The sequence below is a fragment of the Chelmon rostratus genome, chromosome 18 (assembly GCF_017976325.1).
Source record: "Chelmon rostratus isolate fCheRos1 chromosome 18, fCheRos1.pri, whole genome shotgun sequence".
Classification (NCBI taxonomy): domain Eukaryota; kingdom Metazoa; phylum Chordata; class Actinopteri; order Chaetodontiformes; family Chaetodontidae; genus Chelmon; species Chelmon rostratus.
This window is the reverse complement of record NC_055675.1, coordinates 17,344,492-17,362,066: the sequence shown is the minus strand read 5'-3', so window position 1 is coordinate 17,362,066 and position 17,575 is coordinate 17,344,492. Positions and strand designations below refer to the sequence as shown.

Here is a 17,575-nt window from a genome sequence, read left to right as displayed (position 1 = left end):
TGAGAAACACTAAAGAAGTATGGCATCGGTTCTGTGTCAGGCAATAAAGCAGAAACTGGGAGCAAAAAAAAAAAAAAATACAGATTAGTGGAAGTATATGGCATCTGACCTTTTACTAGTCTGTGCACATCCCAGCCAGTCGACCTGCTTCTTTATCAAATGCTGGGATATGTTGTGCTCCTGCACTGCGCTACAGTTTATTACAGGAATTTTGAGAGATAACAACAGCAAAGAGCAAAGATTCAAATTTTGTAATTTCCTTGAATAGCTGTTTTGTTTTCCCCGACTTTGCTCTACGACTTACCCTGCCGTTGTTTTTATTCAAGACTTAATCAGAGCCCGGCCCGCAGGTCTGTGACACCGCAGCACTCGGGTCCATTTTAATAACGAGAGACTAGATGAAAGAATACGAAAGTGGGGAGAGGATATAAGATGCAAAGGTACGAACATGAACAAACACTCCCTCAGAGGGGACAACACAGCTGATGCACGGTATCAAAACTAATGTTCAATCTTTAATATGCTTCAGAACAGAATACATTAGATGTTCTTCTGTCCATTCATATCAGCTCCTACTAAAACATACAAACCTCAGCTGGATGACTCAGCAAACAGTGAGCAAAGCTAAAATATTCGCCTCACATGTTCTAATACCTACAGTGTAATTACTGGAGCCAATTACAGCTACGTGTAGCCTTAAATAGCCGTGTCAGAGAACAAACAAATGGGAGTCCAACAACGTCCAGTGACTCTGCAAGAACCCATTACATGACGTCAGTGTCGGGCCTTGGGTGAATTGGTGTAATAACGATCATTATCCTACGCGTTCAGATTGCACATGGCATCAGATCTAAGAAGACAAAGAAGCCAATGATGTGTAACTGAGGCAAATCAGAGGAGAGCAGGCAAACAAGATACAGGGAGGGAAAAAATGATTTTACCTCTCAAACTTTTAATTGATTTGTTTGTTTTTTGTGCGGTATGATTGAGTATCTTCTGTAGGAAGCATTTAATCTCTGTATTCATGCTTCTCAAGCCCATATCTCACGTAATTCACAAAGGCAGTGGGCAAAACAAATCTTACAAATGAACAAAAACGGAACCTATTCAAATATTTTAACTGCTGAGAGAGTGTTACTGTTGATTAAACAGGAAAATACTTAATGATGCACGGAGAGTCGTACAAATTGGGGGAATTACTGATGGAGAAAATAGTCAAAGGCATTTCAGCACTCAGCAGGTAAAGTGCACACTGCCGAACTCTCACAGCTTCATCAAAGCGGCTGGTCTTTGGCAGAGAGCTGCTCTTATCACCGTCTCTGGTGACTAGATCTGTCAGGCACCATTCAAATTATTTATGATTAATGAGCTGTACTTACAGGCCACATAGAGTTCTGCACAGGGATTCGACTCCATGAAGGACTGAAACTAAACCCAAATGAGGAGTCAATAGCCTTTACTTCTACCAGGCTTAATTCTACCTTTTCTAGAAGTCAAACTGTAACACTGCAGGGACCCACAAGGACTGAAAACCCCTCTTGTGTTGGATTGTAACAAGAGTAGAAATTAGTATTAATTATCGAACACATCTGGGGTTAAATTTTGTGGCTTCAGCCAGCGGTTCTCTTGTTCTGATAACACTGTACTCCACACAGCAGTTGTTGAAATCTCAAAAGGGGAGAGTGATCATAGAAGTTGTAAACAATCTTAGTGTAGGGTAAGTGTTAGGCTTGAAAACTCAGTTTGCACAAATACATAGCAGAATTACAATGTTGTCACTTGAAACTGGTCTCTGCCAGTTGCTCCTGTGCCAGTCTTTTGAGCTTTCCAGTGTACATGCACTCCAAGGGTCCCAAAGGACCTTGTCAAACTGTGCAAAACGCTCCCCTCGAGAATTTTCACATGCTGAGAGGTTAGGTCAGAAAGTGTGCCGGTGCTTGAATATTAACTGCACAGGGGAAACATCTCAAGCCTGCCCTGTTCCACGAAGGCCAGAGAGTGCGCTTAGATCTGAAGCCGCACAATTTAGAGGCCTAAAAATGTCGGCCAAGCAAGAGTTTTGTGTACAATCGCACATTTGTAATCAATTCTGCATGTGCAGATTCTCTCTTATCAGGAATGTTCTGAGTTCTACTTGTACAGTTGTCCTAGTCGTGCCCCAATGAAAGCCGCTCCCATTTCATCGCATAGAACTGAAAACAGATGGGCCTTTAAAGGCCACGACTTGATGGTTCAGATTTGGGTTTTGCACTCTGACCCTGATGATGAAATCCATGGCGGTACTCGTCATGGCTACAGCCCCATCAGAGCAGATACTGATAGAGTTCTTTCAACTCAATGCCCCTGGTCTAGATACTTGGCTGTCACATGATAAATCTCCTCTCCGGTTGTTCTGTTAGGCATTGCTCTGCAAAATGAGAATGTCTCCGTGATATGTTCCCCATCTACGAAAAACATTTGCCAATAATGGACCGTGCCCACTGACATTTGTTTATTCATTGACTTGTAAGGAAAATTTCCTGCTGGATCTGATTTCTTCCAAAACCATTTCTTCAGTATCTGCAGACACATAACTGATTTGCCTTCCAATTGTACAGTCTGACTGTGGACCCTTTGCAATTTGTTTTACTGCCTGTGGACCTGCTTTTTATTGACAGTTACAGTGCATGCTGGCACTATGACAGCTTGAACAACTTTATACACCTCATCATTATTTGCTCTTGTTGCCAAACAAACAAACAAACAATACTTTTTGTTAAAATAGAAATACTCTTATCTTAATCTGAAGTTTGATTGGAACATTGCTAGATTTGATTTCATACTGCATCCCAAGCACAGAAGATGAGGAGATGATGGATGCCTGTAAAGTTGAGACCATACGACACGTAGCCGTCATTTTCTTCATCTGCAACACCTGCTGGGCAACCACCGGCTGACAAAGTTGACGGCTCAGGTCTTCAATTCTAGTTTTGTGCACACCAACCACTTGATTCAACCTCTCTTAGCTCATCATGCATCACACAGCAATGAGAAAACAAAACAAAAGAAATCTCAAAGCTTTTTACATAGTTATTCGCTACCCTGATGCTGATGTTGAGACATAAGGAAAAGAGCATGTGAGGCAAATTCTGATGATGGTGGTTAAAGATCTGCATTTTTACGATAAACTGCAGCTACAGTTTCAGATTTTTAATGTATTTTATTATGTTTGCATTGTTTTTGCCGGTGAAGCCAGATGGCACCCCGGTTGAAAACGCTGCATTAAAGAAACAAGATATGACAGGTAAATCAATGAGCTTTAAAGGTGCTCGTAGGTGGATTTTGTTACCTTTGGACAGAGCCACGCCAGGCTGTTTCTCCGTTTCCAGTCATTGTGCTGGGCTACACTGACCGGCTGCTGGCGCCTGCTACATATTTACTGTACAGACACGAGAGTGCTATCAATCTTGTCGTCTAATTCTCGGCAAGAAAACCAATGAGCAAATTTTCCCCAAATGCTCAATTATTCCTTTAAGACTTGAACACGTACAGCAGATCAGATAGGCTGGTCGTAACTGACTGAATCAACAGAGGAAGCAAGAAACCATTGTTATGTTTTACGACTATACGTGATTTACTGACCTATGAAAAATGCACATAAAGTGGTAGAATGAGCTTTTGTGACGAGATTGTTGGATTTGTTTTCTTCCAAAGAAAAAGTACAATAAGATCTAGTACAATAAGATACAATAGAAATGTAACCATGTACCATGTGCATGGACACACACAATCCCAACTGTATCTACAATATACATTCATTCATTAATGGGTGCTGCCGTGTTTTTCAAAAGTCAACACACCTGAACTCATACTGGCTAGACAAAAGGTTTTCAGTTGGTCTGCTCTTTCACAGTATTTGCTGATAAATCATCATGAAAGCTCCCTCCCAAAATTCATTTCGCAATTCCCTGTAGGTACCAAGAGTGTAAGGAATTACTACAATAAGGGGCTAAACTAAAAGAATTGAACCAATAAAACAGGTTTTTATCAAGATTACAACATTTTTCTAATTACAGAAAAAGTTAGTTTGATTTCTTTTTCTTTTCCCAGGAGCCTAATGCTTTCAAATGAGCTGGCAACAGGGATGTGTGAAGATTACCATCATGCCCATGAGCAAGGCAATGAATATCAGAACTACTATGTGGCGTTGCACTGCAGGACACAAACACACACAGACGTGGCACTACGTGAAGGATCTATCAGGAACATTGTTCAGGCAGCCAAAACCGCAAGTCGCACACGATCTGTGCTGGCGTGCAATTACCATTTTTTAGCATATTCACACTTGGACTGACTGTAAAACACATTTCACAATAAAAATAGCAACATGAAAGCTGACAGAAGATGACCCCAGGGCTGCAGCTATTGCTCTGTCTCCATAAGAGGAGCTTAGAGACTGAGCAGCAAACAAAGACTCTACCTTGTTTGGGTACAGAGCTCAGGGCTGATACATGATAACTGGCACCACGGTGACAATACCATCGGGAAAGGAACTGTGTTTCTAAACCATGACTGTGACTAATGGAAGGCCAACACACGATATGAGTCACTTAGTCAAAGCTGCAAAAACCCATACAGTGTAATAGCATCACAGAAATCTACATCAAAATAGAAACAGTAGAAGAAATGTAATAGTAATTACATAATTTACATTACATAATTTTTAAAATTACATAAGTAATAATTCTATCACGCTGCTGCAACTGAACCTGTTCTCCACTCCAGACTAATGAATTCCCATAATACCCGAAAGGAGATGAGATGCTCGTTATTTTGGAGGGCACTTGACTTGAGTCTGTGTTATTGTGGGTTAAAAGTTTGATGATGTAGAGTGTGCGATCTCACACAATACAACGCTGTGTGTTCACATAGGCATCTCTGTCCCACCCACAGTCGAGCACAACACAGACAAAATGGACTACAGCAAAACGTGTAGTTAAATAGTTAAAGTAGCTAATGATTATTTTCAAATCAAATTTCATGTTTTATGGATAAATCATTTGGCCTATAAAATGTCACCGACACCATCAAAAGGCAATTTGTTTGCTATGTCTTTAGCATAAACAATGGAAATAAACATGTAGTCTGTCGTCTCTGTTTACATGTTTAGCCAAAGGCATAGCTCGCATCATTTCAAAAGCAAAGCAGAACCGACTGTAATTAATTAGTGGATGATAGCATTATTTCTGTTACAAGGACAATTCAGAGAAACAGTGTGGGGAGAAAGCTGCTGCACTGATGAAATGTTGTGCACATATTGCCCTGAATGTATCAAGACACCAGGTAACTATGAGGGAAGTGTTGAGTTTGCATCAGATTAAAATAAAAGTAGATGGAAAACAAGCTAGCAGTAGAATGTGAAAAAAAATATGCGTATGTGTAAAGAGACATGTTGTAATAAGGATCTCCCTCTCACAAAAGCTTGGTTCTGCAGGTAAGGTAAATAAGTGCTTGAGCCTGTTACACAGTAACAGATGAAGACTAAACCTAATTTGCCAAATAGTACATTCATTTTATTTTTGGCAGCTTAAATTCAGCTACATACAACAAATCTAAAACCTTGTGTCATGCTAAAGGGAAGCTGGAGGAGCGCAGGGGGGCTTTGGCTTCCTGGCACGAGGATGAATTCAACAAAAACAACACATTTATTTTCTCACCTTCATCTTTGCAAAGGGCCTGTCATAGTTGCCGACGTAGAGCAAGCCGACAGTTTGTGGGAGCAGCCTACAAAGACAAAAAGATCATGGTTAACACCCACAACACCCTCAGCCTCAGAGAGTATCTGAGTGGTAACAACGGTGCAAAGAAATCACTACGCCGCTTCCATTTTCCAGCTAGTAACAGAACGGCAGAGATGTGAGATTACACCTCTCCCAGCCCTTCTGTCTCTTTGCAGCTTGATGTTTCTAAACTTAAAGAGGAGATCACAGTATGGGCACATTCCATGGCAAAAATAATCATGTGCAGCATAGAGAGTGAACACACGGTCACAGGCATCATACAGCACTGTATCTCCGTCTGTCAGCCGACTGTGAGCCCTCAGCACAGTTAATTCAGACTATATTAAGGTTTATATGTACTGTAGTCTTGTGTGTGCGCGTCTCTTTGTACCCTGCAACATGTGTCCGTGCAGTATTTGTGTCTCATCCCAGAGATCACGCCCCACAGATGTCTTAATCACACACTGCCTCCTTCCCTCCCTCCACCAAAAACACCCCCACATGCACCGCGTTATTTCCAGACACTATGTCTGCCGTTATGTGTGCCATGGACTGAGTATATGAACACTGGCTCCGGCTTCATATTAGCTAACCATTTTTAGAACGGAAATAAGGGGGGCTGTGGAGCTTAAGTGATGGCTAAACAACAGTGCAGCTACGCAGTCTGTTGCACCCCAGTCAGAGGTTTCAAGGGACCATCTTCCCATCCAAACAAGCCCCCTCCTGTGTAATGATAGCCAGCATGGGCAGGAAGGAAGCAGCAATAGACAGTAAGAGAGCCAAATAGCCATGCAGGGATGGACATTATCATGGGCCAAGACATTAAAAAAGTCTATTCTCAACATTGGTTCCATTAATACCTCTGACTGACATGCTCTGTGTCAAGTATCACATCACAGAGCGCCTCAGAAGAACAGACTCGTTCGCTGTCATTTACAAGCTGTTTCACAATGCTAACTTGATGTTCCAGTAACAATCCGAATGTTTGAGGTTGTGTTACTAAGGGAGTCCTCCTGCCTTCAATTACACCGCGACCATTGTTTTATGATTTCATTTTCAGACAAATTAAAAACATGAGATGCCATAACAACTCAGTGCCGATAAAAACAGACCAACACAAGGCAGGGGTGTTTCTTAAAGCAATCAAGATGCTGTGAAATGTCACCGTAGCCTTTGAACAGCGTGAGATCAGACCTGTATTACCAAAGAGCTGGACAATATGTCGAATGATTTATAAATCCATAAAAGCTACAAAAAAAAAAACCATTGGAAAAACAAACTTGTATAATGTCAAAAACAAAGAATATGAGGTATCGTGAAAAAAAAAAATAGGCCAAAGCACTGTGTCTCAAATGAAAACATATAAAAATATTTTATGACCTGGGCTGGAGCAAGACAGTAAAATATGACAAAGTGTCTGTGAATGTATCAAAGCCATGCTGAACTTTCTGTCTGCTCTACGTTAAAGGATGAAGCTGATGGTCTATAATTTTGTGATTGTCAACAAACCTCAAGAAAAGGCTAAAACTATCAATTAACAAACAATTTATTCTTAACTGCGTGGCCAAAGCCTGATATATCTTATTCATCTATGATGAAGACCTCCAGTTCTATCTAAAAAACTTGAACTTAAGAACACATCACATCATGAGCCAAACTTTCATTGTCAGTTTTAGGGTTTTATGGTACTTTTACTGTGTCGTCATTTGTGTTTTGTGCTGCTTTGTCCGTAATTTCTTGTTAAGTTTTGCATATTTATCTTATATTAAGGTCCATTTAGGAATGGGAATGCAAACTAACAGACTTAATGTGGTGTGTGGCATGTCTCCATGGAATATATCTGTCCCTATAAGTGCTCTATACATAAGAAGAGATGGAATAAAAGCGCTGTTGTTTTTGGTCTTTAAATTGATGGGTTGACAATAACAAAAATATCCAATGTTGTTAACACTATCCTTAAAATATGCTGACTAAGAGTACCCATTATGACATAAACTGAATATTGATGTAAAGAATAATAATTATTAAATACTGTGAACACAGGACAAAGAAATGGAACAAGTCAGTACAACAGTGGAACTATTTAACATTAAATTCCACAATATGTGCATGTTGAAGTCCAAGCAACATGCTTTGAGTGATGACGTGCCCAGGTCATCCGGGCGGGGTCATCTTTGTGTCCATACAGAGAAATTCATTCACAGGCTTTCAGAGACCAAAGACAGGCTCCATGTTTGTTCTGCAGAATCCTTTGTGTTTGTGCTGACTGCTGAAACGCTGCGAGCAGAGGCTCTTTAGACATGTCAGACCCACCAGTACAGTGAGCGCCTTTCTTGACCAAATCCTTCCCTGCAGCTTAAAAAAACGGTCTGTGCCAACTGTTTGCATCTTACAACTGACACTGCAGAAATATTGCATCTAAAACTCTAAACTTCCTGATACCACGCTGAGTCTCCATGATGGTTTCAATGTCAACATCATGGTGCAGGTGAAACGTTGCAGATGAGATGAATTCTCATGGTAATGCAGCCAAGAATAAAACCTCAAAAGCACTGATCACATGTTAACTTTACTCGATGTGACAGTCTTGACTGTGGATCCTTTACACAAAATATGGACTAGGATGCTGTAATGACACTTGAGTCTGCAGAATAGAAAGACCAGTAACAAGAAGCCTGGATACCGGCCTCTAGAGAGACAATCAAAGTCAATCAGGCGGTACCATTCTCCTTCTTTGGGTGTTCAAAATCACTACACAACTAATGAATGATGACGTAAACATTAGCCATGACCTCTTCAGACAGAATGCTGGCTCAAATTATCCATAATTCAAGCAATCTATACAATACTCCAGACTGTTCAATTCTACACTTGGGAGAGGCACTGGCATGCTTCCTGGAATTGCTTCGTCTTTCCATTTTGTTCTTTTCCACCTCTCCACTCTTCCTGCCGCACAATAATCACCGTCTGCCTCTGTGCTGGCTTTCAGAGAAGGTAATAAAACTTGCAAGGCTGTGTGCCTCAGTGGTACACAAAGACGTGCTCAAGGATTGATTGTGTGGGCTGATGAATAAACAGTTGTTACCTCCTTACGCGTCTGTCCATCTCTCTCTCTCGCTCCCTCTCAGACAGTAACTAAAGGGAGGTTTGAAAACCTACAAGACTGAGTGAGGTCTGATGACTGCTCGTCTTCCAGCAAAATTCATCTTATGGGGAAATATCAGAACATTCTCAAATGGCAACAATATTCGTCTGTGTCCTCCCACACACCGGGAGGAGTCAAGAAGCTGACTATCTGGCTGGATTTGGAGGAGAATGAGTGGCTGTGCCCTGCTGTGCACCTCTCAGTCTGTTGTTGGTGGATTGCGGCAGGCTCATGGCTACAAAGCTGGGACAGTCACTAAGGTCATCTGGCTCTCAGAGGAGAAGGCAGCAGGACCAGAGGGCTCACTGCGATGGGTCTGTTTGCCTGCGCTCAGACAATACTTACACACTGAGCTGGAGAAAAGCACGCAGAGCAGAGATAGAGATGTGCATTGTGTTGACAGAAAAAACAAGAATATCAGTCTACAGCCACGCTGGCAGCTCTGGGAGATTGCACTTAGGCACAGCGTGGCGCTTCGAGGCTGAATGCAAATGTCAGAATGCTAACATGTTCAAAATAACAATGCTTACAAGCTGATGTTTGGAAGGTATGTTTGCATTGAGGCAGGGATGTCATCAGATTTCCAGGTATTTTTCTAATAAACCAACATTTGTATTGCCCTTATGTGATAACAGGGAAAAGGGGGGACAGGAAAGAGAGTAGGGAGGACATGCAGCAAAGGCCAGTGTTGAAACTGAACCCAGGTCTCCACAGTAAGGACAAGGCTTAGTACATGGGGCGCACGCTCTCCCAGTTGAGCACAAACTAAAGATTCGACCAGGGGTTAGATGTGATGATGTTAGATAACTAAATTATGTCCAACAACAAAAATCTACTCAGATGTGGGGTCTGTATTCTGATATCAATGTAGTATCTTGCATCAATGGATGTCCAGCAGTGGGGTATCTAAGCCCATTTAGGCTAAATTTTGCCATCTGGGCCTTCAGCCAGAAAGCCTTAAAGTAAAAAGTCATTGTCAATTTTTGGTTTCACACAGGACTTGAACCTGGGTCTCCTGTGATACATACACATACAAATGACAGGAAAACAGCGTGCACTCAGACAGTCATGGAGCTCACCGAAGCGTGCACGGCTGCGCCCTGCAAAACCACACCCATCTGGCTGAAATGCCAAGTTTTTAGGGAGTCCTGGGAACAATGAACATTTGTACGAAAGTTTACTTGACTTGCTGATGGTGTTGTGCAATGTCTGCACAAAGTCTCATGGCAATCTATTCAATAGCGATTGAGATGAGTTAGTTTGGACTCAAGGCACCAACTGACAGACGCACATTGCCACACCACGCGTATGGCTAATAATGATTTTGGATTCTTTCAACGCTGGATGCAATGGGTTTTCTTTTCAAATTCAAGTTTTCTTTTCAAATTCAGGAAGTTTGAACTTGGTTGGAAAAAGGTCTTCCAAATGGACACTTACCACCAAGCCTACTTCCAAAGTTGTGGCAAAACAGCTTAAGGACAATACAGTCAAGGCACTGGAGTGTCCATCAGAAAGCCCTGACCTCAGTCCAAATAAAAATTGTGGGCAGTGCTGAACAAGTGTCTGTGAGTTCTGTGAGTAAGAATGGGCCAAAACTCCAGGAACTTAGCCAACACATTTGGCCCAAGTGAAACTAATGAAAGGCATTGCTACCAAATACTAAGTGTATTTAAACTTCTGACCCACTGGGAATGTGATGAAAGAAAGATCATTCTCTCTATTATTCTGACATTTCACATACTTAAAATAAAGTCATGATCCTAACTGACCTAAGACAGAGAATCTTTACTCAGATTAAATGTCAGGAGCTGTGAAAAGCTGAATTTTAAGTTGTCGGGCTGAGGTGTGTGTAAACTTCTGACGTAACTGCATCGGAGGTGCAAACATGTCCGAAGGCTGTAATAACCTACAGAAATCAATTGTATTTTCTCGAATGGAATTGCTTTGCAGCAGAGTTGCAATGTTTACCAAGATGAGGGCTAGGATGAGCACCAGTGGGTCTGAATAATTTAGAAATGTTGCAGAGGATAATAAGCATAAAGGGGAAGAAAATCTGAAGGGCAGTAGTGTTTTTCTTTGCACATAGCGTACAGCAAATAAGACAGTTATGGTGTTGGAGACAAAAGTGCATGGAGGCGATTGTGGTGAAATGAATGAACTTTTGCACACTGTAGCAATATTACTGTAAATAGAATTGAACCCAAAGGCACAAATGGCAAAATGAAATGCAAGAAAAAATCCAGATGGTAAAGGGAAGATTAATGTCAAAGCAATTCAATGGATTTCTGTGATTCTCAGCATGCTTTCGACTTCCACACACAGAGCAACTGTACACGTTTCTGTGCATGTGGATGGCTCCAAGTACTCCAGTGTGTCACAAAATGATAGGCGCTATTAGGTTCATCAGGCGAGCGTTTCCCCGGCAACAGTGACTTACCCTTCTCCTCCGACTTTGGTGATCTTGAGGCGAAAGTCCACAGAGTTCAGGTTGGGAGGCTTCCACTTCAGGATGTCATCACACCTTCCGGCCTTGTATCTCTGCAGGGACACCAAATCCCAAAAACTGAATAATTTGGAAGATTTGTTGGGGATAAATAAAGCTGCTTCCATGGACATGGACTTAATGGATGAGTAGTTTGTGAGCTGAGCAGAATTTTTAAGCAACAGCCACAGTTAATGATCCTCAATGCAAATGAGGCTCCATTATGATACACTGCTGGTATCTAACTATGTAGAGCAGCAACGATGTGGAAATGAATTGATCTTAGGCTAACAATTAATCTCTGGGCATCACACAATGTCATGAAACTCAAACAGAAGAAGAGAGCTAATTAAAGAATTTGTTCAAGGACTCCACATTTGAAATGAAATAATTACAAGTGGATTATTTCATGATGGGAGCACATGAATAGATTTGTTAACATATTACAGCTAACACAATTGATTATTCAACACAACTGTATTTTTCACATCACTACTCTGTTTCAATGTGCAGCAACATATGAAACATAACCATACAACATGCTTTCCTCCAACACTTTGATTATTTATGCATGCCTGACATTTCAGAGGACATGAAACTGTGCACTGGAACATGAGAAATGTAAAGGCATGACGGGTGGAGGCGGGAACAGATGATCAGACTCTGTCACTGTCAGGTTGCCCGGTAACAGAAGTCTAGTCCATGGAAATGTGTGGAAAACAAGACAGGATTCCTCAGGAGAACCTGCGCTGTCACAGCACATGACCAAATAAGGGGTTTTTGGCTCCACCCACGTGTGCCCCTGTGGCAAGACTTTAAAAAAGAAGTTTGAATCATCACCGGCAGAAAGAAACACACCACTATTTCTCAGAAAAACTACCCTGCTCCTCCACAAACACAAGGCCTGCTGTCTGAGTTTGGCAAGCTGCTGAATAGCACAAAAATGTTGCAGCCTGACAAGCTTTCGAATGGTTTTCAGTCAATTCAGGGTCAAGCCTAGTACCTAGAAATTCTACACACTGTATGATAATGCAACACACGTTCTACGTCTGATGTCAAAGTTCAGTGCCACTGCACAAACTTATATACCTGTTCCAAATGACGCCACTCAAAGGTAAAAAGCCCGCCATTAAACCCTCCTCATGTTACGTCACACTGTCTCCTTGATCTTTGTCCAAGAACTCTGTCTTTTGTGTGTCTTTAGCCATGTTTCCACCAAAAATACCAGAACTTTTAGCCCCAGGATCTACTTTTCAAGGGAATAAAAGTTTCTTTCAGCCTGTTGCTGCCTGTGTTTCCACTGCGGTCTAATGAGCTGTGATCAGGCAAATCACTCCACTGATGTGTGGAAAAGTGACGGCTGTTTCAACATGTCACTTTTGCATGTGTCTATACAATGTCGAGGCCTGCACTTCATCGTCGGTCCATCTATCTTTACTTTTTTCTGTAACTCCATGTTGATGTGTTGAAGCACAATGAACAAAAACCAATTTGTGGAGAACAAGTGGGGATAATTGTGCACACGCTTGGACAGCCTCTTCTCAAAGGACTGCAATGAGGAGATGATCAAATGTGCTTTCGGTGGGACTTCAATGCACTGCTTTAATTGAGAAATCATACCTTCACTTGACTGTCGTTTTAGGTGTAAAGTGAAGGGAATGTGTTTGTGGGGTGTCCTTCTGTTTTGTCCGCAGTGGAGCTCTCCGTGTGGGAGGCGGCCTTCATGTGCCTTTGAAACCAGCACACTCCACAAAGGCTATTCACCACAGAGAGATGGAGAGCAGGAAAAGAGGGCATGCCTCTTTTGAAAAAGCTTGACTGAGAACATCTTTTCTACTGAAAACGTGGGTGTGGAAAGGAACATTCTTCAATGCAGTTAGTTATGCTGTGCTGCACAGGCGTCAAAATAACCTCTTGTGAAAATGACTTATTCTACTTTGTAGTTCTAATGAGACATGAAATACATACATGCACCTGCTGATTAAGTCCTCCACAATTATAATTTAAAGAGAAGGAAATATGGTACTAACTTCTGAAGAACTAAAATACTTGGCCAAAAAGCAGTGGTGGAAAGAAGTACAGTACTCGAATAAAAGTACTTAGTTAAAGGACTACTAAATAACAGTCATAATTATTAGTTTTAGTGTATAATCACCTGACCATAAAAATCCCGTTTTCAATATCTTTGAATAAGTTTTTTATATCCGCAGAGGGAGTGTCCTCTTCCACAATGTCCACCATGTTTCTACAGTAGCCCAGAAGGGACAAACCAAACACTGGCTCTGGAGAGGGCCGTTTGCGAGATTCATGGCCACTGTAGGTTCTCCGACACACTTGGAAAGAGAGGGTTGAGGCGATGGGCATTGAGTTGACTGCAATCTGCAACCTCACCACTAGATGCCACTAAATTCTACACACTGGTCCTTTAAAGTACAAATTCGAGGTACTTTACTTCTCTTAAGTATTTCCCTTTGACACAACTTTATGCTTTTGATCCACTTCATCTCAGAGGCAAGTATTGTACTTTTTACTCCACTACATTTGTCTGGTAGCTTTAGTTACTGGTTACTTTGATAAACTGAATCTCCAAATTTGGTGATTTCAAATTTGAATTCATCTGTGAAACTGAAGCAAGTGAAAATTCTCCTACACCTACTCCAGGACTTTTCCTTGCTGTATTTTCATAGTGTGGCATTAGTGTACTACTTCCACCATGAGCAAAATGTTTGCCTGGTTTATCACAATAAGAGTGCATGTAAACTTCAATTAGCGAATGAATAATCCAGCTCAGAACATCCACAACCCTGAAGGTCTGCTGAGGCTTGTTGCTAACCCTGTACGTCAAAATGTGGATGCTACATTTTCAACCAAAGTGAAATTTGCTTTAAATGAGGCCGAGCCGGCAGAACCATAGCAACAACCCCATGGAAACCCAATCAGACGGCAGACTGAATAAATAGGCGACCTTCAAATTCATGCCTAAATGAGAAAGTGCCGCCAGTTGCTCTTGCACTTTCATTACTATTGTTAGTCTTGTCAATAAGTGACTGCACATACAAAACAAGAGCTTCATTATTGAGGCGCAAAACAGACCTTCACACCCGACCTTGTGTTCTCTCATCTATCAAACTCATTTTCATGTAATGATGTTCCATTGCATATAAATTGCCTTCTGCTACAAATTCAGCGACTGAGGGGAGGAAAAACTGAGGGAGATGTACAGTGTGAAAGCAAAAGTGTAGCTCTATAGTTTCTTATTTCATTTTTAAAAGCTGAGCACAAATACCAGAACAATTGCCTGTAATTAAAGTAACAAATTAGTTACGTGAATTGTGTCTGTAAATATGCGAGAACACCTTTCTGGTAATAGATAAGTCGACAGCCACCCCATGCGGGGTTGCAAGGTCAACATAATTTACAGCTCACAAAATGAAAACACAACCATGATTCCAAATTTTAGTCCTTTTTAAGAGTCAGAACTTGTTATTTCAAAATATGAAATAAATATGCCAATAAACACAGAACACACACTCCACGGGAAATGTAAGCTGGGCATTTCAGGTGTGCGTTCATTGTTGCACACCTGAAATGCCCAACTTAAATATCCAGGATAAAGAAAACCGACATAGATCGGAAAGAGTAGCTTAAAGCTGCCTTGTGGAGTTTTCTTGTAAATAAACAAAAGTTAAATTTACATTTTGTGTTTCTCAAAAACACACATCCTCTGTATCCTTGAGGTCTCAAAAGTGCGCTGAATGCATTTCCTTCTGCATCAAGCATCAGCAAGATCAATTGTAAAAATATCCTGCAGCCACATACAAAAGACAGTAGTTTACTCTTTAAATTCTAACCTATGAAAGAACATTGCAACCAGTTTACAAGGTTTTTTCAATATACCCTCAGTAGGTTCCAGCCATACAGATAATTTTTTTTTTGTAACAAGGTGAGATATATCTGCAACTTGAACCTTGTATTGCAGACCCAAAATAAGGGTGTGAAAGGATTTTTGTTGTTGTGCAACTTAACCACTGATTTTTCAAAAACAGCAACATGTTCATTCTGAATAATATACAGACCTCACTGTCAACAGTTTTCATAGGGACCATTTCTTCTATAGGAAGTTGTTCAGGTGAAAACTGAGTAAATGACAAAAGTGTATTTTTGTAATTTGAGTTTCCTTGGTCACTCTTCTCTATCCTGTATTTGGTTGCTGCTTACTTCTAAAATGTTTCCTGAACCCAATGTTCTTATCTCCTGTTTAAGAATTCTGAATAGAATGAACTCTCATAAATTTTTGCCTTTTTTTTACCCTTTGCCAGCTTTCAAAAATACCACCATGACGTGACTGCAGGCATGTACATCAGTACAGCTGTGCAAGCACAGCTCAGCTGACTTTGCAGTTTTCTGTTTCTACTGCAACTAAACCTTTTTTCGGTAACACAGATAAAACTTAAAGCAGTCCACAAAACTGCAGCCTAAGACTTTCTAACTTCTACAAGTGACTGCATTTTCAGAACAGCCCAAATTGGACACCAACAATGCTCGCCCAAGCATGAATGAGGCGTTAAAGCTCCTCAGGAAACCTGGAGCTCATGAGTGAAAGACATCATCAAAATAGCCATGTATTACACTTCACAGCTGCTGGACAGGTTATCAGGTAAACACCTTTAAGGGATGCTATTGTAGTGAAACCACGATCAGCATCAGTTTAACAATACAAGTTTGTTGTGACTGATAGGACTGAATTCTAGCCCTTTCCTGAAGTCAATACGGGAAAATAAGTAACTCGGGTGGAAAGGAAGACCAACTATTAGAATCTAGGGAGAGAGCAGCCAACAGACAATGTGACGAGCTATTGAACGGCTGTAGATCAGAGATTTGTTACCCTTTTAACGTCCAGAAATAGCAAGGTTGTATTTGACTGAGCACAATCCATATTTCCACAGGAAGAAATAGGGCCCTATCATTTTCACTTCGCCTGAAAGTATGGGGACGAAAACACTGTAGAAATCGTTGAACCAGAATACTAAAATATGGAACCACTGCTCTTTGTGCAGCACAGCATACACTCCAGGTCGAAAATAGATGGTCTTTTCTTTCTAAACACAATGTGCTTATAGGACTAGAACTGATTCAATAATCATTTTTTGAGCTTAAAATACAATATTTGGTTGCAGGTCTTAACTTCAATGATGAAAAAGTAAAAAAAGAAGAAGATGCCTTGTACTTTATGCCTTCTTTTCAGGTGGAGAATTTTCTTCACGTAACTGAAGCAGTAAATCATGCAGAATACACAATCAACCAGCTAACATGTCTTCTCCTTTTATCTGTGTGATCCTCCCGTCGATGCATATGCAACAAGGATAGAGACTCACACAAAATGGCACTCAAACTCCAGCCTGGAGGTTTGTTTGTTCTTAGAAACTTGGAGTTTCGAAGATTAGATTGCCTTTACATGGATATTATTAATGTGCCTCCCTCTCACTACTGAATGACATGTTTTGACTTTCCAGGGAAATGAGGCATAAATAAATCCTAGCCATTACACACAAAGAATGATACGAAATGAACAACAAACACAACATCTGCAGCACAATTATTCAACATTCAAGTGCCTTCTTCATATCAATATTACTATATATTACATTGTCTAAAATTATATCACAGATAAAGTGAATGTGACAAATTATATCAGAAGCCATACATTAAAAACAAAACTTAATAAAAGCAGAAAGTCTGATCTATCTATCTATCTATCTATAAAAAAAACAGCTTGCATGCTTCAAGACAAGTCCTTCAATTACAGTTTTTAATTTCAGTTGCAGCTTTTTGCTACAAGACAAGACTGATTGTTAAGGTGCGCTGCAGATTAGAGACAACAGTGGAAAGTCAAATAAATCTGCTCCACAGAGAAAAGCTGCCTCTGTTACAGTGCAGACACACTGGCCCATTTCTTTGAGAGCAACACTGACACTGTATGTGTCTGTGTGTGTGTGTTTTGCAGTGTTTTGGTGTGAATGTTGCAAAATGGTGTCTTTTGTCTTGGAATAAACAAGGTTGAGGAATAAAAGGACGGGGGAAGTTAAATAGCCTTTTTTGAGGTAAATGGTCAGATTTGATGACACACAGATACTCTGAAGAACACATAAAATGATTATACTGAGATATGAAGCACATAAAATGCACAAT

The 17,575-nt window shown here is 40.8% G+C and overlaps 1 protein-coding gene across 1 annotated transcript in view; it reads right to left on the bottom strand.

The window, feature by feature from the left end:
* The window catches only part of rngtt (RNA guanylyltransferase and 5'-phosphatase), an 84,841-nt gene that overhangs the window by 7,903 nt on the left and 59,363 nt on the right, over positions 1-17,575 (bottom strand). The window contains exons 13-14 of the mRNA XM_041958539.1: positions 11,342-11,442; positions 5,697-5,763 (exon numbers count right to left, since the gene is read on the bottom strand). Coding sequence (XP_041814473.1) covers positions 5,697-5,763; positions 11,342-11,442 — 168 coding nt within the window. The remainder of the gene's footprint in view (positions 1-5,696; positions 5,764-11,341; positions 11,443-17,575) is intronic.